The sequence below is a fragment of the Canis aureus genome, chromosome 10 (genome assembly GCF_053574225.1).
Source record: "Canis aureus isolate CA01 chromosome 10, VMU_Caureus_v.1.0, whole genome shotgun sequence".
Classification (NCBI taxonomy): Eukaryota; Metazoa; Chordata; class Mammalia; order Carnivora; family Canidae; genus Canis; species Canis aureus.
Window position 1 is genome coordinate 17,410,615 of NC_135620.1, and position 22,959 is coordinate 17,433,573.

The 22,959-nt window shown below is 42.9% G+C and overlaps 1 protein-coding gene and 1 pseudogene across 3 annotated transcripts in view; one reads left to right on the plus strand and one right to left on the minus strand.

The window, feature by feature from the left end:
• Window positions 1–4,392: 4,392 nt before the first annotated feature.
• LOC144321602 (cytochrome c oxidase subunit NDUFA4 pseudogene) lies at window positions 4,393–4,944 on the minus strand (annotated as a pseudogene).
• A 5,468-nt stretch (window positions 4,945–10,412) lies between these two features.
• LMNB1 (lamin B1) overlaps window positions 10,413–22,959 on the plus strand; it is a 57,522-nt gene continuing 44,975 nt past the window's right edge. The window contains exon 1 of one of the 3 annotated variants that reach the window (XM_077911479.1): window positions 10,413–11,105. In XM_077911479.1, the coding sequence (XP_077767605.1) occupies window positions 10,747–11,105 (359 nt within the window). In that variant the 5' untranslated portion in view covers window positions 10,413–10,746. Of the gene's footprint in view, window positions 11,106–11,527; window positions 11,669–11,823; window positions 12,093–22,959 lie in introns of those variants that run through there. The other 2 variants (XM_077911482.1, XM_077911483.1) reach the window with 2 other exon arrangements.

Genomic DNA, 22,959 nt, shown 5'->3' on the forward strand with positions numbered 1-22,959 from the left:
TAATTTTTTGGCTTTTTAGCTATAAAATGTAAAATTATAATAATAAATATCCTTTTTAAGTCACGATGCTATACCAGATCCTGATAACTTTTTTTCTCCCTTCTCCTCAGCCCCCTCTTAAAAATTACTTCTTTACTCTTACTGACTTAAACTTATGATGTGCCTTCAGTTGTTCAGAAAGTTGTTATATTGTTAAAAGAACTTAGGTCCCAGATTGCTAGAGATGGGTATTTGTATGTGATTGATACACATACAAATAGTTAGTGTTAGTGTTAATGTTAGTGTTCAAATACATATTCTTGCAAAGTAAAATCAATATAGTAGTGAAAAGCAGAATTTCATAGGTAGAAACTATTTTTAAAGATTTCTTTCTTTTTTCTTTATGAAGTTCTCAGTTTTGTAGTATTTGTATTCTAACATATTCCAATCTTTCCAAGACAAAAATAGGAGCAGTTCTCTTTAAGTTACTGGTTTCAGCCTGAACATCTGTGTCTTCATTACTCAAATACATCTTTTATTTTCTTATTTAGAGGTTTTTAAGAAATATTTTGTCTATTTGAGAGAGAGGGAGAGTGCAAGTGAGGGGAGGGGCAGAGGCAGAGAATCTCAAGCAGACTCCATGCTGAGCAATGAGACTGAGACCAATGCTCATGACCCTGAGATCACTGCCTGAGCCAAATTCAAGAGCTGGATGCTTAAACAACTGAGCTACCCAGGGAGGCAACCCTTATTTAAAAAATTTTTTAATTGAAAAAAAAAGTAAAAATTTAATTGAAGTATAATTAACATATATTAGTTTAAATATTTTTTTTTTCAATTTTTATTTATTTATGATAGTCACAGAGAGAGAGAGAGAGGCAGAGACACAGGCCGAGGGAGAAGCAGGCTCCATGCACCGGGAGCCCGATGTGGGATTCGATCCCGGGTCTCCAGGATCGCACCCTGGGCCAAAGGCAGGCGCCAAACCGCTGCGCCACCCAGGGATCCCCATATATTAGTTTAAATGTATCATTTAAATCTGATCAAGTCACGGTCTTAAAAAAATGGCTATTAAAAAATGGCTGTGTATAATTTCTTTGTGTGTGTGTGTGTGTGTGTGTGTGTGTACAATTTCCGTCACCTGAAGAAATCACACAGGTTTTAGAATCCACAGAACAAATAGAATTCAAGCAACAAATAAGATGGAAAGCTGTCTATTTAAGAAAAAAAGATGCAAAGTACATCTCAGAAGTTTAGAAATCTAATCTATAAGAGACCAAAATATGTTTATTTTTATTGTAAAATTTACATGTAGTGAAATGCACATGTTAAGTATATAATTTAGTGAGCTTTGATAACTCTGTCCATATACCCATGATGCTATCATTCCAGAAAGTTCTTTAATGCTCGCTTCCAATCAGTTCTAGCCCCTTGGCTTGGACATCCACTGTTCTGATTTCTTTTACAAAGATTATACTTTTTGTTCTTGAATTTCACGTAAATGAATCATACATAAAATGTACTCTTTATATTGCTCAATATAATGTTTATGGGATTCATCCACATTGTTGAAGTATCTGTAGCTCATTCTTTTTTTTTTTCTGTAGCTCATTCTTTTTAATGGCTGAATGATACTTATACCATGATTTATTTGTCTATCCTTTTGATGGGCATTTGGATTGTTTTCAGTTTAGGCTATTATAAATAGTGCGAGTATAAACTTATTCTGGAGTCTTTCAGTAGACATGTGCTTTCATTTGTCTTGGGAGTAGAATTGCTGACCTGCAGGGTGCATGTGTTTTTAACTGTATAAAGAAGAGTCAAACAATTTTCTAAAGTGGTTGTACTCCCATCAGAAATATAGGAGAGGTTCAGTTGCTCCTTTACCTGACATATATGCAAATTGGAGAGGTCCTTAGTTACTTTTCAATGTCATGTCTTTTCAGAAAATATTAAAAAAATTTTTTTTAAATTTATTCAGAGATAGAGAGAGAGAGAGGCAGAGACACAGGCGGAGGGAGAAGCAGGCACCATGCAGAGAGCCCGATGTGGGACTCGATCCCGGGTCTCCAGGATCACGCCCTGGGCTGCAGGCGGCGCTAAACCGCTGAGCCACCCGGGCTGCCCTAGAAAATATTTTTGATAGCATTAAATCCCAGGCATGCATACTCAACATTCATAAATACATGTACTTCATACAAAATATAGAGCCATCCAACTTTAAGGAATTGTTCTGTTCCTGAAAAATTGGTGTGTAAAGCTAATTTTTTGGCAAATCAAGTCACTTACTGAAATAAGTCTTCCCCTACTTTGATGTCTAGTTCAAGTTCTCTTTTTCTACAGCATCCTCTCATGCTGTCCTGGCCTTCGGGGATTTATTCATTCTCCAGATTTTAGCAGCCCCAGTGATTTGTCATCAACATCACTCCTTTGGATCTACATCATTCATAGCTTGGTTGATTCATCTACTTACTTATTCTGTGTATATATTTCATTTCTTTTTTTTTTTTTTAAGATTTTATTTATTTATTTGAGAGACAGAGCACAAATGGGGAGATGGGCAGAGGAAGAGAGAGAGAGAAGCAGATTCCTTGCTGAGGAGAGAGGCTGATGTGATGTGGAACTCCATCCCAGGACCCTGAGATCATGACCTGAGCTGAAGGCAGACATTTAACCAACTGAGCCATCCAGGTGCCCCCATATATTTCTACACACACAGTACCTTTATTGAGGGAACAACTCACATTTCACACACTTAAAAAAATTTCTTTTCTAGGATACAGTATAATGCCTTGCACACACAAGTTACTCAACGAAATTTTCTGCTTAATTGGCTATCTTCATTTTGCCTTAGGCAAGGCATCAATGGGGTTTAAGTAATTTACTTGTTTTAATTATATGGCAATTTCCTTAATTTTCCATTTTTCTTGACCATGGTAAGCTGGACCTGAAGTTAATTGTTAGCTAAAATCTGCTTCCTTTACCACCCTACTAATTCTTATTTTAAAGCACCATCTACACAGTGTGGTTTACAATGAAAAGCACACCATAGGAAATTAGGGATTCCATCTGGGGTTTCCCTCTAATTCTCCCTGGGGCCTGTGGTTTGCCACTTACAGGTCTGCACAAAGTACTGGATTCATCTTCCAGTCCCTGGAGGCTGAAATTCTTCCAAACCTGGCTCAGAGATCATCTGTTCGTAAGTGGTATCTTCCTCCCTTGCACAGGGGCCTGTCTGGTTCTCAATGCACCTGCACTTCTTTGTTCATGTCTCCTGTTTAGTACCTAGCACTTTGAGGCAGGATTTATTTATGTTTGCCTGTCCACAACTGGACTGTTGGGCTCCTCAGAGCAGGAGCAGGGGTCACGTACCTCTACATGTAGTAAGTCCTCCACAAGTTTGATGCATAAATGCATGGATTAATGAGCAGATGAATATGTATACTAAATCTACGAGTTTGTATTTTACCTTTACATACGAATGTGTGAAAGTAAGCTCTATGCCCAATGTGGGGCATGAACTCATAACTTCAAGATCATGAGTTGCATGCTCTACTGACTGTGCCAGCCAGGCATCCTAGTATTTTAACATTTTAAATTTTAAATTTTAAATTTTTAAAAAATATTTTATTTATTTTAGAACTGGTGGGGGGAGGAACAGAGGGACAAGCATATTCCATGCTGAGCATGGAGCCTGATACGTGGCTCAATCCCACAACCCTGAGATCATGACCCAGGCCAAAACCAAGAGTTGGCTGTTCAACCAGACTGAGCCACCCAAAAGGCTGCACCTCTAACATTTTAAAAAATATGCAAATCTGGAGAATTTTTGGTGACAATAGTACTGTTTCAGTTAATTCTCTTACTCTCCTTGCATGAGGTAGACACGTGCTGTTCTGGTTGTCTGGCATCCCTCCATCACTTTTTGGGATGCATTCCTCATTCTTTATGGGACCCATCCCAAGTGGTTTGGTGAAGATTGCCCTGACTCCTGACTCTCCCTGACCCCCGCCTATCAATTCTGGCCTACACCTGGCCAGTCAGAGGACATAGTAATTGGTTCAGGGTTGAGCATGCAACTTCAACAAGCAAATCCGTTTTCCTGTGATTTGTTATGTTGTGAGCTACCAGGAGAATTTAGGCTGGTGGTGCCCAGAAGCCAGCTTTCCCACCTTGTTGCAGAGAGCTTGTGTTGGAAAAAACCTTACTGGTGGAGAAAAGTGTGTGAAGTGATGAAAGAGGCCATTCTGGTGATGGGTATTGCAATTGCCTAGTGGTGTGGACTGGTTTAGATTTATATTTCCATCACGTTGACGTTCAATACCCTTCAGATTTTTCATCCTTACTGCCCTATATGAGACTGAATCTAAGTCCTGGGAGATTATTATTTTTTTCCCAAGTTTCAGATATTATTCAGTGTAAACCCCAATACAATATACCAACATGATTTTGTGCATTTAGGGGGGAAATAATTCCTGGATAAGTGGAAAATTGTGCAGATGGCTTCTGGAAGACCTTCATTCTAAGCAGCCTTATAATGAAACATTTCATTTAGAAGTCTGGACCCTCTTCAGTTTGCTATAATCTACATTCACTGAGTATAACTTGTATTGATCATTGGGACCCAGTTTGTTCCAGGGTTCTGTGTTATTCTTCCTATCCCAACTGACATCTGGATTGAACAATGCCAAGTGCAAGACATACAGTGCTGCTCCAGTACCTCTTGCCCCAATAAATATGAAGAGGGGGATCAAGTGCTGATGCTTCTTGACCTGACTGATGATCTGGTGTAACATGATTGTGGCAGAGGCCTCTTGTGCAGGAGAAGAAAAAACCAAGTTTCTGTAAGGCCTGGAACTAAGTAATGTCATGTCCTGGGAGATTCTTGACAGCTGTAAGGAGAGATATCTGCCTTATGGTTTTGCTCTCTCTACTCTGTACTGGCTTTTCCTAGATGTGATGACTTCCTGTGGTTCTGGAGTATGTTGGCTTCTGTAACTTTTCTCCTCAGTGTTCCTACTGAATTGTGTGCAGTTCCACCATGGCCCAGGTGGCCTGTTCACCCAGGTCAGTCTGCAGCTTTCCTCTCCCACTCACTCATTTCATTCTGTTGGCACTTTTTTGGTAGCTCCTCTACATCCTTCTTATGGACATAGGGAAGGTGTATTAGGATTCTCCTAAGAAATAGGTTCAATAGGCTTTGTATATATAGATAAAAATTTTATTTTAAGGAATTGGCTCATGTGAATAGGGAGGTGAGCAAGCTCAAAATCTGCAGCATAGGTTGGTGGGCTGGAGAGTCATGAAGAGCCACTGCTTCAGTTCAAGGCTGAAGGCTCAAGCAAGATGATTGCTCCCCATACACCTTGTTGCCTTTTTTTTTTTTTTTTTTTTTTTTGAGGCTGCTAAATACCATGGCTCTAGAGAAGGCTGCTCTTGGATTCTACTCTGCCACAGCAAGATGGAATACAACAGGGAACTTTGTTGTGAGGCACAAACCACCTCTATTCTTGAATCTTCAACTATTCCCCTCAACTCAGCCCAGGGTGGGACAAGAGACAGCGACTTCTGCAAATTCTTCTTCCCTCTCCATTCGGCAGGCTCTGTTTGGAGCTGTGATGGTAGGGATGGGAAGGTGGGATGAAGGGGACTCATTCAGCCAGACTACCTTTCTTTTCAAGTCTTTTCCTATACCTATATCACAATTTAATTAAACTTAAAAACTGAGAATGGTTTTTTACAATGCCATTCTGAGAAGAATGGTACCCCAAAATTGTGGTCGTAAAGAACACCCTGACATCTGGTTGAAAATTCATTCTTTTATTTTAGTACATTAGCTACGTGAATATTGTATTTTCCTTTTTCATCTGCTTTCTTAAAGTCAGCTGTGGGGGCTGGAAACAAAGCTATTTTAGGTAAGAAATGTCTCACCTCTATAGTTTAAAGTTAAATGAATACATTTAAAAATTATTGGGTGGGGATAAAATCATCCATCAAAAGCCTTGATCATGAAAAAGGAAAGCCCTTAACTTTTGAGCAGGGTCAGTTCCAATTAGAATAGAAATAGCTGAACTATGCATAAATAAACCTTACACTTTCTCCAGTTTTTCTTATTTTTACCACTTTAACCGTAAAGATGCAGAATATAGGGTGAAGGGGAGTACCTTGGTAGGATTAAAAAAAAAAAGCCAGATGCTTTTTAAAAACCAGATGCATGAATACTAGTTTAAAAAATGCTTTAAAGGGGCATCTGGGTGGCTCAGTGGGTTAAGCATCTGCCTTCTGCTTGGGTCATGATCTCAGGGTCCTGGGGATCAGCCCCCCATCTGGCTCCCTGCTGAGTGGGGAGTCTGCTTCTCCCTCTCCCTCTGTGTGATTGCTTGCTCTCTCTCTCTCAAATAAAAAGGAAATCTTTAAAAAATGCTTTAAAGATAACCTTTATACATAAAGTAGCACTATGACCATATTTGGGCATAAGATAAAACTGAACTGCAAGAATGCAAATTGGTTTCTCTTTTCAACTAAATCCTAAATTATCATCACTAAGATGGAATCACTAGGTTAAAAGAACTCTACCAATCCTACTTTTGCCAAATATCTAGATCTTAACAAGCAATTTGGAAAACAACTTTGAGCAGTTTGTAAATTTCATGGAGCTTTGCTAAGGGAACAAATGCTATTGAAGACGATAAAGACACCTTTAAAACTCTTTGGCTCTTTTTAAAACACAATAATAAAAAATCAGAGCTTGAAAGGATTTTGGATGGTCATTCCACCATCTGAAACATCATTTATTATTATGCTTACATAACTGGAAACAGTATTAACTTTGTAAAGTGTATTAAACAGAAACAATGTGGCCTAGTAGAAGACCATGTAGTAATTTATTTCTTCTTGCATTTATTCAGCAATCATATAATGAGGAGATACTATTTAGCAATATTTTTCTCCATTTTTTACTTCAGCCCCTAGCTAGCCCACATGTTTGCACTGTATGCTCAGCTCTCTGCCAGCTGTCACTCCTCTCTCCTGGGACAAAAGTGGGTTACTGCAAGTTTTCAGTATCTCCTTCCCTTCTTCCTGTCTCCCCATCCCTATTCTAGTCTGAGCTGCTTCTTTCCTGGTATGATAGGTATCCTGTATTTTTCTTAGATCCAAAAGATATACAGAATGTAGGACAAATGTCAAATAAATTGTCTCTATGTTATGAGGTAGTTCTGTGCTGTGGGAAGACTATTGAAGTCGGAGGAGTATTGAAGAGGGAAACAAAGTCATGGCAAGTTGAGGCTTGGTGGGGATATACATATGCCCTAACCAATAATCAGAACATGTGCCCTGACAAGAAAGTGAAGGTTTATAGGGAAAACAGGGCAGTATATTTGAAATTATGCTTGTCCTCATAAGTGAAGATGCACCGTCACCAAACTTACATAGTGTTTGTTACATCTCCTGATTAACTGGGGGAAAATACTGGCGGTGATGGGATTACAGGAATTATTTGAATGAAGAGTGCTGGGCAAACTTACAATGAAAGAGGAGGGAGAAAATACTCCAGGTACAGGGTTAGGCATGGGAACAGGCAAGAGAATAAGGGAAGTGTACATTTAGTCAAGTACCTGATTGAACATTTGCATGATTGCCTAACTTTATGGCTAAGAGATTTTCCATTTTCCCCTCATTTTAAAAATTGCTTTTGATTGGAGACACAGAACTACTACTGGGAAGAATTACTAGGGGAGCCTGGGTGGCTTAGTTGGTTAACTATCTGCTTTGGGCTCAGGTCATAATCATGGAGTCCAAGGACTGAGCTCCCTGCACAGTGAGAGTCTGCTTCTCCCTCTCCCTTTGCCCTTCCCCTCTGCTGATGAGCTTATGTTCTCTTTTTCCACTCTCACTCTCAAATAAATAAATAAAATCTTAAAAAAAAAAATTTCTTGTTATCCCATAGTATATGTTTAAGATTTAATCTTTACAAGGTAGGAATCATCCACATTTTCCTTTTTTTTTTTAAATTTTTATTTATTTATTTATGATAGTCACACAGTGAGAGAGAGAGGCAGAGACACAGGCAGAGGGAGAAGCAGGCTCCATGCACCAGGAGCCCGATGTGGGATTCGATCCTGGGTCTCCAGGATCGCGCCCCAGGGCAAAGGCAGGCGCCAAACCGCTGCGCCACCCAGGGATCCCCATCCACATTTTCCTATGAGAAAACCAAAGAATAACTAACTCCCATAGTTATGCAGCTAGCAATAGCAAATTCTTGACTGTCTGATTCCAATGAATTTGTTTCAGCTAAGAGGACATAACCTGAATTTCCTAAACAGAATCTGGAATTGAGGGATTCTATCAAGATTCATGGGCTTGAGAGTAACAAGAATCATACTTGAAATCACTTCACATCCGGTTTTAAAACTTCAAAAGTGGAAGGAAAGTACTTTTAAAAATACTGCGCATTTTTTTAAAAGACTGAGGCAAAGTGGACCATGGCATAAAAACCAAATTATCCGTGTAGAAAGGGCCTGCATGAGGTGGGTTTATGATCCAGTGGGATCCCACCACCTCGCATGAGCGCTATCCTCCTGAGGTCTCATTTCTTCATCAGTAATTTGGATTTTTGAGGCCCTCTTAAGTCATTCAAACTTTCTGAATATTCACTTTTAAACTAACACCTACTTCAAAATAGAAAGTTTTCAGCTCCTTCTCAGCCAGGTACTGTAGATAACAGGGCAAGAAGTGGAACCCTTCATAAGGAGAGCCTCATCACTTGGGGTGTCCAGAAATCCCGCCCAGGGTGCCATGCAGCCTGATGCCCTTCACTAATTCTCATGCACAGAACTTGATTAATATTTAAAGGACACTCCGGTCTTCATTTCTACCATTATTAAGGAAGCTAACCTGTCATTATTCTACAGATGGGTTCCTACTAGATTATGACATGGCCTTTTAGGTTATAGTTAAGGGCGCGGCTCTGGAGTCAACTGAGACTGGGTTCAAACGCAGTCCTGTTCCTCCTGGGCAGCCTTAAGGACATTCCTCTATTAAATGGGCAAATCTTCAAAGGGAAACAACACAGTTCCCACACCACAGAGCAGCCGTGTGTGGATGGATAACCCACCAAAAGCCCAGGGCAGGGACCAGCAAATTCCAACAAACCTTAGCCTGAAAGTGAAAACTTTTCAAAGGGATTAAGGGACATTCCATTAGAACCAGTTGTCAATGACGTTTTAGGAGATCCCTTTTTTCTTTTTTTTAAAGATTTATTTATGAGAGAGAGAGAGAGAGAGGGGGGCAGAGACATACAGGGAGGAACAGGTTCCCCACCAGGAGCCTGACATGGGACTGGACTCCAGGATCGTGACCTGAGCCCAAGGCACACGCTCAACCACTGAGCCACCCAGGAGCCCCAGGAGATTCCCTTTTCCAGCAAAAGTCCATTTCTACTTAAATTTGCAGAAGTCTAGAATTTTTAAAAAAATATTTTACTTAATCATGAGACACAGGCAGAGGGAGAAGCAGGCCCCCTGCGGGGACTCTGACGCTGGCCTCCGTCCCAGGACCCCCAGTCAGGACCCGAGCTGAAGGCAGGCGCTCAACCACGGGTCACCCGGGGGCCCCGCAAGTTTAGATTCTGATGCATTGATGGACAATTAGCAGCTTGGGCTAGTTACTATCCCCGTGACTCAAAGTCCGGGCTTCTGGCTTTTCTGGAGGCTTGGTCGCCTCGAGACACGCAGGCAGAGGTGGGAGGGGAGGGGAGCGCAGGGGAGGCGGCAGCTGTGCCGCTGCACCGTCCCGCCTCCGGGAGGAAAAGGTCTGCCTGCGGCCCGGGCGCCGGCGGGTTCTCAAGCTCGTGCACCGGAACCCATTACGTAACTGCAGCGGCCGGGCCCCGGGGCCGTTCGGAGCCGCGCGGGGTAAGGTCACAGCGCCCGCGGCCGGCCGGCCTCCCCGGAGTTCCGCGTGTGGCTGTTAGGGGCCGTTTACGTTTGAATTTCCCTGAACCGCTGGGTGTGGGCGGCGGCGCGGACCCGCCCCGGAAAGCCTCGGGGCTCCTTCCCGCCACCCGCAGGCCCGGCCCCCTCCGGGGGGCCCGGGAGGGGGGGGGGGCCGGCCCTGGCCGCCGCGCGAGCTGTCCCGGGCGCCCCACTCGGCCGCCCTAAGCCCTTCCCCAGCCCCGCCCCGCCCCGCCCCGCCCAGCCCCGCGCGCCAGGCCGACGGTTGCCCGAGGCCCCGAATTTGAATCGAGAGGCCCGGCCCCCGGGCCCCGGCGCGCGCCGCCCGCTCCCATTGGCCGGCGGCAGTCACGTGGGGCCCGGCGCGCGCCCGCCATGTTGGAGAGCGCGGCGCCCCTGCCCGCGCCGCCCCCGCCCCCGCCCCCCGCCGGCCTCCCCCCTCCCCCCGCCTCCCCCCCCGCCCGCCGCTCCGCGCCTCCAGAGAGGAAACAAAGTGCTGCGGGCGGGAGACTCGGCGGCGGCGGCGGCGCGCGGACCCTGCTCGGCCCTCCCGGTCGCCCTCGCCCGAACCTTCCCGCGCGCGGGTGTGAGTGCGTGTGCGTATTTCTTACGAGGGGCCTTTTACGATTGACTGATTGGCAGCCTTCCCCGTCTGCCCTTTGTGCTGGAACCCGGCTCCCGCCGACCCAGGTGCTTCTCCCGGGGGCGCGCGGGTCGTCGGTCCGTGCCTTCGTCGCCGCCTCGCCGTCCGCAGCCCCTCCGCGTCCCGAGCTGCCCGCGGCCTCCCCGCCCGCTCCGCCCCGCTCCGCCCGCCATGGCGACCGCGACCCCCGTGCCGCCGCGGTCGGGCAGCCGCGCCAGCGCCCCTGCGACGCCGCTGAGCCCCACGCGGCTGTCGCGGCTCCAGGAGAAGGAGGAGCTGCGCGAGCTCAACGACCGGCTGGCGGTGTACATCGACAAGGTGCGCAGCCTGGAGACGGAGAACAGCGCGCTGCAGCTGCAGGTGACGGAGCGCGAGGAGGTGCGCGGCCGCGAGCTCACCGGCCTCAAGGCGCTGTACGAGACGGAGCTGGCCGACGCGCGACGCGCCCTCGACGACACGGCCCGCGAGCGCGCCAAGCTGCAGATCGAGCTGGGCAAGTTCAAAGCCGAGCACGACCAGCTGGTGCTCAAGTGAGTGCTCGCCCGGCGGCCGCGCGAGCCCCGGCCTGGGGCGGGGGGATGGGAGGGCGCCCCCGCCCTTGGGAAGGGGAATCGGGGGTCTCCCGGCGGGGAGCGGGGTCGCGGCGGGGGCCCGAAGGCCAGCGACGCCGTGACCCGGGGGCGCCGCGGGCCCGGGCGAGGCGCGCACCTGCGGGCGGCTGCGGCCTCGGCCCCCGGGACCTCGGGGGGCTCTCGGGCGGGGCGGCGCGGCGAGCCCCCGGTGCGGGCTGGCGGAGCCTGGGCGCGCGCTCGAATGCGCGCCCCGGCTTCCGGCCGGGCCCGAGACAAAGCGGCCGGCGGGGTCGCGGTGCCGGGATAGCCGGCCGGGGGAGACGGGCTGCCCGCCTCGAGAATGAATGAGCTGTGCGCGGGCGGAGAGAGGAAGGGGAGGGACCTGCCTCCGGCGTCCCGGTCTCCCGGGGGTGGGTCCGGCTTTTGCGCGCTCGATCTGGGCCCTGTGACATTCTGCCATCTTTCTACGCCTGTCTTGGGCGGGGACGGAGGGCGGGGTCTGAACTGTCTGCCCGCCCAGGGTAAGTTGGGTGTTGAAGCTCTGGAGCATTCCCTGGGGAGAGGTGTCCTTTCTCTCCGGGAGGTCAGGCGCGGGTGCCCCCTGGGTGCTTTATCTGGACCCCACGACCCGAGCTGGGTTGTGCGTGTCGCGGCTACGGCCCTCGGGTCCGCGGGCTGCCCACCGCCCACCCCCGGCAGCAGCCTCCTCCCCGAGTAGGCAGTTGGTCTCCCTGGTTCTGGAGAGACCCTTTCAGCCCCCACGTCTGTTACCGTAACCGATGACAGGCCAGGGCTGGTGAAAGGGTTGTCGTGTGAATGTGAAGCGTTGTGGCTATCTTGAGTCCGTGATGACTTCCCCTGAGGGACACCGGGATAAACTTGCAAGCCTTTGCTGAGTGAGGCCACCTTGACTTTCCGATGAGCAAAATGGCGTAATTTTGATCGGTAGGCTCCTAGCGCTGATGTCATGCTTTAGAGATTTGCTAAAATTGCTTCCAGAGCTCATGGTGTCTCCATCCTTTATTGTCCGTTGGAATTTCTGGAGTTGCTTGACTCTTGATCTTGACTCTGCCCACGAGTGTCTTTCTGTCTGTACCTGTGTGAATGTCCCTGTCTTAATCTCTATGACTCTCGTATGTGTGCGTCTTTCCTTCTCTGCCTTACTAGTATTTGAAAAAGTGGATCATGAAAAATAAGTGCGCTTGATAAAAAAAATAATTGTAGACTTGGTTATAGTGACAGACGGGGGACATTCTCCTGTTTCCAGAAGGCAGTTGTGTTTAACTCTTTTTCTTATTTATTTGGATGTTTAGTTCCATAACTCGATAAAAGCTTATTTTTCTTTTTCTTGAATTTACCGAGCTTTGAGGTCATCTTTTGAAATGGATCCTTTCGCTCACAGCGCTGTCCAATTTGTTGATTCTTTTGTCCCGAATTTCTTCAATGTTTCTGTTATCGAATGTTTTCAAATCCTAGATGCCATTGCTTGTAATGACTTGCCATTACTGTATGTACTACTAAGAAAAAAACATTAGAACCAACTATGTAGGATCCATCCGGTTGGACACGTTTCTGTTTCAGAGGTGTTAAAATGTGACACTATTTATGTTATGTGCCAGTCTCTGTTGTATGTGCAGAGACTACAAAAAAATTTTTTTTGAAGATTTTATTTATTTCTTTAAGAGAGAACGAGCAGAGAAGAGAGATTGAGGGAGAGAAAATGAGCGGGGGGGGGGGGGAGGCGGGCAGAGGGGCAGAGTTAGACGGAGAAGCAGATTTCCTGCTGATGGTGGGGCTTGATCCAGGACCCCCTAGGTCGTGATTTGAGCTAAAGGCAGATGCTTAGCTGACTGAGCCACTGAGGCACTCCAGAGACTACAGAGATTTTTAAAGAAATAAATTACTGACCTTATGTTGCTGAGTACAGTAGGAGTGATACCCAGCAAGCAAATAAAGGTCCTGTTTCATCTAATCTGAAGCATTTTGGTGCTTATGCTTTTATAATCTTTACAAAAGTTAACTACTGAAGATTTTTCACATAGTAACAAGACTGCCACCTGGCTGACTGTAGTTATAAAATGGTATGTATGGATGTGGAGGAGGAAGAGAAGAGAGAGTCAAAACATACTCAGTGTTATATAATAAGTACTAGGGATGTATACAACACGATGTCTGTAGGTCATCATGTCATACAATATATAGGAAACTTAAGAAGCTAAATCTTAGTAGTTCTCATCACAAGAATTTCCCACCCTTTTTTTTCTTTTTGTATTTTTTTTTTTTTAAGATTTTATTGATTCATGAGAGACACACAGAGAGAAAGACAGACAGACAGAGGCAGAGACACAGGTAGAGGGAGGAGAAGCAGGTTCCATGCAAGGAGCCGGACAAGAGACTTGAACCTGGGAATCTGGGATCATGCCCTGAGCCAAAGGCAGATCGATGCTCAACCACTGAGCTACCCAGGTGTCCCTTCTTTTTGTATCTATGTGAGGAGATGAATGTTAGCTGGACCTATTGTGTTAATCATTTCAGGGTATATGTAAATCAAAGCATCATGCTGTATGCTTTAAACTTACACAGTAATGTGTGTCTTTTTGCCAATTAAAGTGGAGAAAATGCTATGTATGGATTGTAAGGTGCATGCTAGTTTCAGTAAGATTAAAAGGTGAAGAATAGGGCCTGCGTGGCCAATCGGTTAAGCATCCGACTCTTGGTTTTGGCTTAGATTGTGATCTCAGGGTTCTGAGATCAAGTGGGGAGTCTGCTTCCCTCCTCTCTCTCCCTCTGTTCCTACCCTAACTTGCACATGTGCTATCTTTCAAATAAGTAAATTTTTTTTAAAAAGTGAAGAATATGTGTTAGAATCAATAAAGTAATGTACCTGGTATAATATTAGGTAATAACAGATGCTAGAGGAATAAAAATAAAGCATAATGTGGCACCTGGGTGTGCAGTGGATTAAGCATCTGACTTTTTTTGGGGGGGGGAACTCTTTTTTTTTTTAAGGTTTTATTTATTCATGAGAGACACAGGCAGAGGGAGAAACAGGCTCCCTGCGGGGGGTGGTGGTGGGGAGCCCAATGTGGGACTTGATTCCAGGACCCTGGGATCATGCCCTGAGCTGAAGGCAGACGCTCAACCACTGAGCCACCCACGCGTCACAAGCATTTGACTCTTGATTTTGGCTCAGGTTGTGATCTCCCAGTACTGAGATCCAGCCCTGCCCTGTGCAGAGTTGGCTTGGGTCTCTTTTTTCTTCTCCCTTTGCTTCTCTGATGCACATGCATGAGCTGTCTCTCTAAAATAATAAATGTTTAAAAAAAAAATAAAGGAAGATGAAGGGATGGTGTAGTTAAGGAAGGCCTGCTTAGGGATTGATACTTGAAGATAATATCCTGAGATATCCTGTAGTGTGCTGGGATTAAAAATATATTTTTAAAATCTGTGTATACCTTTCATCAGCATCAGGTATATTTTCTTTCTAACATGCCACCAGTTGCTCAAAACATGCCATGTTTTACTTTGAGGTTTCAACCTTGATATTAAAAAAAAAACCTTTAAAGATTTTATCTAGGTATTTGAGAGAGAGAGTACACATGCATGGTGGGGAGAGGGGCTGAGGGACAAGCAGACTCCCCACTGAGTGTGGAGCTTAGGATCAGGACCTGAGCCAAAGTCAAACACTTAACTAAGTTTGACTTAGTCAAAGCCACCCCGCTGCACAATCCTGATGTTTTTGGTACAGTTTTGTCCCTAACTGGCCTTTCACTTTTCTTGTTGACGGACAAGACTTTTTTTTTTTTTTTTTTTTTTTTTTACATAAAGATTTTATTTATTTATTCATGAGAGACACAGAGGGAGAAGTAGGCTCCCTGGAGGGAGCCCAATGTGGGACTCAATCCCTAGATTTCGGGATTGTGACCTGAGCCAAAGACAGATGCTCTTTCTGCTCTTAGGACATACTGTGCACTTGATGTCCTCCGAGTGGACCTTAGACCCAGTTTCCTCCCAGATCACATATTTTCCTTTCCTTGATGTCTTGCCTCATTTTGTTGGAGAACATCCTTAGATAACTTACTCAGAAAAGTTGGCAGGATGTGAACTTTGAGTCCTCTGTGTCTGAAAATACCTTTGTTTTGTTTCATGCTTGATTGATAGTTGGATTAGGTATAGAATACTGGTTCAACATCTTTTCCTCAGAACTTGGGAATATATTGCTCCATTGTCTTATAGAGTCCAGAGTTGTAGTGTCTGTCTGATGCCAGTCAGATATTTTCTTTTGGTAATTGCTTTTGCTTTTCCTCTGTGTAGTAGGCTTTGAATTTTCTTTTATCCTGGTTTTCTGAAATTGTGTGGTGGTAAGCCTAGGAATGGATATTTCTGTTATGCATCTTTACTGTTATAAGTGGTTTCTTTCTATTTAAAGTCTTGATCTTTACTTAGCTCTGGGAAACCTACTTTATTCCCTGCTTTTCTGTGCTCTGTTTTCTTTGTTCTGTGGTTAGTATGTTAAACACTTTTGTCTCAGCAACAACAACAACAAAATTTAAATTCTCATAAATTTGACTCTTTTGTAGCTCAATAGTGACATTGTAAAGGTTGAGGTCATACTTTTAATTCCAAGAAATCTTTTTGTATGGGTGTATTCATCCCTTCACTTTGTTTCTGTTTTAAGGATGCATTCTTTAATCTGTCAAAGGATAGTACTTAGGGTTATTTTATCAGTTTATTTTATTTTATTTTTAAGATTTTATTTATTCATGAGAGAGAGAGAGAGAGAGAGGCAGAGAGACACAGGCAGAGGGAGGAGCAGGCGCCATGCAGGGAGCCTGACGTGGGACTCATCCCTGGTCTCCAGGATCAGGCCCTGGACTGAAGGCGGTGCCAAACCACTGAGCCACCAGGGCTGCCCTACTTAGGGTTATTTAAAAATTCTTTTCTGTTCACTGGTTTATCTTTTTCCCTCCCTACAAACTTGTTCCTTTTGTTTGGCTTGTTTTCTTGCAAATAACTTTTGTCTTGTGTGGTCTTGGTTGTCAATATTTACAAATGAATGGTTGAGCATTACTGCTTTAGCCATCAGGTAGTTCCTTCCCTGCATTTTCTAATGGAAGAGCAAATTAGGACCTCTTTATGTGTGATTGGGATGTACTATTGGCTAACTTGTTGGAAAACCTGCAGTTAGAGTAATGGATGCTGAGGAGGATCAGGTACAAAGCTGTTCTACAAGCTAATGCCCCCATTTTGAGTTTTCCTTACTTTCCCCTGTAGTCCTTCTGTGCATGTTTTGTGATATATACTTATGTTTCACCTATAGAAATTTGTTGTAATGTCTGCTAATGATTCCTTCTCAGTTCACTTTAGTGCTATGGTTTTATTTTATGCGCCATATTTAATTACCTTTTTATTAGGGTGTAGTGGGGTGGCTAATGTCTATATGTAGTAATCTTTGAAAGTCTTGGAAACCATTTAATTTTGAGCAATAATTGAAGTATGATTGGTGAGATGAAAAGGAAATTTTTTTTTGCCTATTTGGGTCCATTTAGCTCTTGTTTAAGAGTATCTAATTTTTTATTTAGACTCTTAATAATTAGTGTATCATGTAGGTAGATTAAGAAAATTCTAGATTCCAGGGGTGCCTGGGTAACTCATTTGGTTAAGTGTCTGCCTTCAGTTCAGATCATGATCCTGAGGTCCTGGGATTGAGCTCCCGCCCCCCCCCCCCCCCGCCCCGCCCCTCGAATCCCTTTTCAAGCGGAGCTGCTTGTCTCTCTCCCTCTGTCCTCCTCCCCCTGCCCCTGCTCTTGCTTATGGTCTAACAAATAAAATCTTTAAAAACATTATAGATTCCAAAATTACTTGGTTCCTTTTTGGTTCCTCAGCACACAATGTACCTCAAAGACCGAAGCATTTACGGGGACGCTTGGTCCTGCTGGAGAGAATTTGACAACAGCTTCCATCTGCTTGGTCTCTCACAGGAGAACATCTCAGATCTAAGATAGAGCTGCTTTGATTCAGTTCAAGCCTACTTATATTTTATTGGAAGGTTTTTTGGGGAACAGTTTCTAAGAATGAAGATGAGTACCATCAGTCAACACTTTAAACAAAAAAGGAAGATTGACATTTCAGAATTTTAGTATTAACCAATTTTACAGGGAAGCTAGATATAGGAGAATTAAATTTGTTGGTCATTGACCAGTGATTGATTTTGTGGATGCATACTTTTTTTTTTCCTTCCATGATGCAGGTCCACAGTTTTTTGTGTGTAAAACCTTTAAGGCCAGATATGTTCTAGAAATAAAAACACTTTGAGTTTTAAGAAGGTAATATGCATGTACTGTATATAGGATACCCCCATTGGGGTCCAGGGGATAGCTAAGCACTCCATTGTGAAACATATTTCTGCAAGGAAAGATATTAATAGAGTAAGTGGAGAAAGACAACTAAAAATAGCCTTATGTCCATTTAGGTCAGGTTTTGTCATCAATTGAATTAATCAAAATTTTGGGTTTTAGAAACTCTGAAAGTACGTATAAGGGAGTATGGGTTTGTGTTTTTGTTTTTAAAGATTTTATTTGTATATTTTAGAGGACATGTGAGTGGGAGTGGTTGGAAGGGTGCACAGGGGGGGAAAGAGGAGAGCTTAATCCCATGACCCTCAGCTCATGACCTCAGCCAAAACCAAAAGCTGATGCACAACTCATTGAGCCACCCAGGTGTCACTGGATTTGTGCTTTTTTTTTTTTTTTTTTTTTTTAAGGTTTTTTATTTATTCATGAGATACACAAGGAGAGAGAGAAGCAGGCTCCACACAGGGTGTGAGACTCGATCCCAGACTCCAGGATCATGCCCTGGGCCAAAAAGGCAGGTGGTAAACCATTGAGCCACCCAGGTGTCCCTGGATTAGTGTTTTTAAATTGACTGCTTTTTATTAAATTCACTGGATTCATCAGGTCTAAAGTTGTCTTATATTCCTCATATGTTTTGTGGTAGCTATTAAAGCTTGAAAAGGAGCAAAATTAACTCTAGTAAAGTTTTTCTTTTTTGAATTATGAATTAGGAAAGTTGTGGTGGGGGCTCACTGGTATGTAACAAATATAATGGGTGCTGAAGGATTAAGATGCTGAGCCAATTTTACTGTCTCTTCATTTAAAAAAACTTAGGCTGTCCCATAAAACAGCTTAATGTTTTATAGTATTAGGCCTCAAAGCGGGTGTTTTCAAAGTAATCTTTGAGATAATAAAAAATTAATCTCAAGTTAAAAAATTTAATGATTTAAAGTGTAATTTCTTGCCTTTTCAAAATAAATGGTGCTTCTTTTTAAATACAGTTTAATAAAAGTTTCTTTTTTGTCCTAACACTGTAACATTGTGTTTCTTCATGGTATATATTTTCCTGAAGGTTTGTAGAATGTCACTATTCCCAAGCACCATTGTTTTGAGGAAGATGGATTTGAGATTGAGGGATTAAACCTTTGGGGAAAATAACATTCTTTTGATTTTGTTTTGCTATTACTTTAGTAAGGAAACTTCTAATGGAAAATTTGGATTTGTATGTTTTCATTAAAAAGTGCATACTGAAAAAAAATTTTAAAAAAAAGTGCATACTGGTACATATGCAATGTTAACATAGTTCGGACACTGAATCACAATAGCATGAGATTGGATAGTATCAAACAAGAGTACTACATGAAGTTGCAGCTTCCTACTTTTTGTGACTTGGGGCTGGTACTTTATTTTATTTCTTTATTTTTTAAAAAGATTTTATTTATTTATTTATTCATGAGAGACACAGAGAGAGAGAGAGAGGCAGAGACCCAGGCAGAGGGAGAAGCAGGTTCCATGCAGGGAGCCTGATGTGGGACTCAATCCGGGGTCTCCAGGATCAGACCTTGGGCTGAAAGCGGCGGTAAACCGCTGAGCCACCCAGGCTGCCCCGGGGCTGGTACTTTAATTCTTTGAGTCCACGTTTCCTCATCTGTATAATTGGGATAAGGAGGGAGTGGTAGTTTTCTGAATTTCAGGAAGAATTAAGAAACTTACACCATTTTTATTAGCTTGTTGTTTATTTGTATTATATAATGATGAATTTTTATCCAGCAGTATTTGGATAAAATATCGCTAATATTTTAGCTATATTATATTTAACAAGGAAATATTTAACAATGAAAGTTACTAAAGTTTTAGCAATTTTAAAGAGTAATGAAATATAGATATGCTAAAATAATTTTTCCTATTACTTTCCTAATAGGGAAGGGTGTTGGAATTTACTATATATTTGGACTTAGTACATATGTATATGCTTCCTTTGTTGGTTTTCTATATGTTTTAGTTACTGATAGAATGAAATTTAAGAAATGTGTATATAGATAGGGTAAACAACATCTGCAAGGTTGTTTTAACATTCATGTTTAGGTTTCAAACTTAAAATAATAAATGCTAATCTGCTTTAGGGAATGTTCTTTGTACGTAGAATGATGAGTTGAAAAACAGAAACCTTCATCACATGTGTTACTTGGTCTTTTATGTCCTTATTTTGCTCTGGTAGAAGCAAGTTGACAGTAACACCCTGGCCTTAATACAAGAGCTGTAAAACTGCATTTTAAAAATAACTTTCAGGGGAATAGATGGAAGGATGAAACACCTAGAATTGGTGTTAAAGTTTAGGAAGCAAATCCTAAGTAGTTAAACTGTCATAACACTTCCTTCCTGTGCTTTCAAAGGATGTTTGGTAGAGCAAGATATCTTTTGGAGTTGTTGGGATTTAATCCCTAGGTTTAATCCCTTCAACTAGATAATCTTTAGTGTACCCAGATTCAAGAAAGTAAACAGAATGAAAGATAAAGCACTATAAAAATGTGTTGCTGATTCTTTTTTTCCCCCTCCTCTACACAATCTGTTAATGTTTGTCTTTAATTTGTCGGGGTGAATCACCTCTGGTATGTCCGAGTTAGAGATCTTTAGATTTTATATAAGTGAAGGTCTGTTTCATTCACAAATAGATTGAGGCTGAGGCATCGAGTGATGGGAGCCTAATTGAAGTTCTTAGTTACTTGGGATCTAAGGAAGTTTCCTAATCAGGGTTTTTTAACTTCTTTTTTTCACCGTATTTCTGTGATAAGAGGATTGTCTGCTGACTGTTAGATTTGGGGAATTAAAGTTTTTTTTATTACATAAAATTATTACATTTGTTATGGAAAATTAGAAAATACAGGTGAGCACCAAGAGGAAAATAAAAAATCACCTTTGTTCCATAAAAAGCTCTGAAGTTTTTCTGTTAATATCCAAATTATTATTATTATTACTATTATTATTATAATATTTATGATAGGCACACAGTGAGAGAGAGAGGCAGAGACATAGGCAGAGGGAGAAGCAGGCTCCATGCACTGGGAGCCCGACATGGGATTCGATCCCAGGTCCCCAGGATGCGCCCTGGGCCAAAGGCAGGCGCCAAACTGCTGCGCCACCCAGGGATCCCAATATCCAAATTAACAAAAAAATGGTTCTTTATTTTAACAAAATCAGTCTTGATAAGTACTGATAGGTAACCTTTTTCATGCAGCATTATTTTGCAAATATCTTTACATGTCAGTAAATGTACTGTGCTGTCATTTAACACATTTTAAAGATACATTGATAACATTATTCCTCCCTTAGCTTACTATGTTCAAGGGTGTATACTTCATAGTAACTATGTATCTACCAATTTCCCAGAGGCCATTAGAGCACCAGGATTACCTCTTTTGCTGACAGTATAACAGGTTTTTTCTTTTGGTTAACTTATTATCTTTTAAGGATTTTATTTATTTATTCATGAGAGACACAGGGAGCGGCAGAGACATAGGTAGAGAGAGAAACAGGCTCCCTATAGGGAGCCTGATGTGGGACTGGATCCCAGGACCCGGAAATCACAGCCTGAGCCAAAGGCAGATGCTCAACCACTGAGCCACCCACTGCCCCTTTTTTGGTTAACCTAATGCTTAAATGTTAACTAGTTTACTGGCTAAAGTAATTACCATTTTGCCAATTTTTGATGCCACCAGCAGCAGACAAGTTCCTGTTTCCTGTTTAGAGGAATTTATTTATTTTATTATTTTTTAAAGATTTATTTATTCATGAGAGACAGACTGAGAGAGAGAGGCAGAGACCATAGGCAGAGGGAGAAGCAGGCCCCTCGCAGGGAGCCTGATGTGGGACTTGATCCTGGATCCCGGGATCAGAATCTGAGCCAAAGGCAGGCACCCAACCGCTGAGCCACCCAGGCGTCCCATGTTTAGAGGAATTTAATTTTAATTTTGGAGATTCTTTCTAGTTCTTGATGTTTTTTTAAAAGGGGGGGGGGTCGTTGGAGGGGCAGAGAGAGAGAGAATCCCAATTATGTTCCATACCTAGCGCAGAGACCACCATGGGGCTTTGATATATGATCTAGAAATCATGACTTGAGCCAAAATCCAGAGCTATACACTTAACCAACTTAGCCACCAAGGCGCCCCAAATTCTTGATCATTTTTACATCATAATGCTAATGTTGTTGGCATAAAGGGTTCAAGCAGTTGAGACTCAGGTTTATAATCTTATGTTTCTGTTGATACTTTTGGTGTGGGCCTAGGTGATAAATAACATTTTCCTTAGCTAATCTGTTTACTTGGTCCTTTTATTTTTTTTATTTTTATTTTTATTTATTTATTTTTAAAAAAGATTTATTTATCTATTCAGTCAGAGAGAGCGAGAGAGAGGCAGAGACAGGCAGAGGGAGAAGCAGGCTCCATGCAGGAAGCCCGATGTGTGGGACTCGATCCCAGGACTCGATCATGCCCTGGGCTGCAGGTGGCGCTAAACCGCTGTGCCACCAGGGCTGCCCTACTTGGTCCTTTTAAAATTTAACTTTTTGTCTTCACTGCTTTTGGATTTATTGATCATAGAATTAGAATGCTTTTGCTACTAGAAGAGGTCTTGGATCATGTGATCTAACCACCTCATTTTGTGGATACAGAAATTGAGACCTAAAGAGGTTAAAGTACTTGTGCAAGATACAGGACAGGAAGTGCTAACATTCATTTTGTGCTTAACTTGTTCGTCAAGCATGATGCTGAATGCTTCACAGTCACTGTCTTTTAAGCCTTACAGTGACACTCTTTGATGATTAAGGAAACTTGAGGCTCAGAGAACTTAGCAGATAAATGGTAGAGGTAGAATAAGTCCTACCTCTGTCTTCTAGCATTGTCAGAGTTTTTACATGGATCATTTCAGTTTTTTAAAAAAGTAAGCTCTGTGCTCAACATGGGGCTCGAACTCATGACCCTGAGATGAAGAGTTACACGCTCCCCTGACTGAGCTAGCCAGGTGCCCCTATGTGTCATATCATTTAATTCTTACATGAGTGCTATTCTACAGGTTTCCTGGCCTGAAGCAGGTTCACCACACACTGTCATTGGGTTGAGACTTGAACTCTCTTACACAGGACAGTTGATTTTCAGGTTTGTTTGGTTTTTACTTTTGCAAATGGTACTGGATGTGTATTTTTCACAGTGATAGTTCATAGTCCCCAGGAGGTAATTTTGGTTTTATCACTAGAGTGCAGAAATGGAAGCAGCTGTTTGAAATACTAATTGATGGCTTCATTTGCTAATAAGGAAAGGGTGAAGATGAATTAATGAAAAAAGACTCATCTTTCTTAAAAGCTACTTTCCTACTTTACTCTCAGCCTTATTAATAATTATAAGAGGAATTAAAATCTCTTGTTTTTAATAAAACTCAGGAGAGGAATTTTTTTTAACTTAAAATTTTTTTTCAGAAATGTTGCTTTA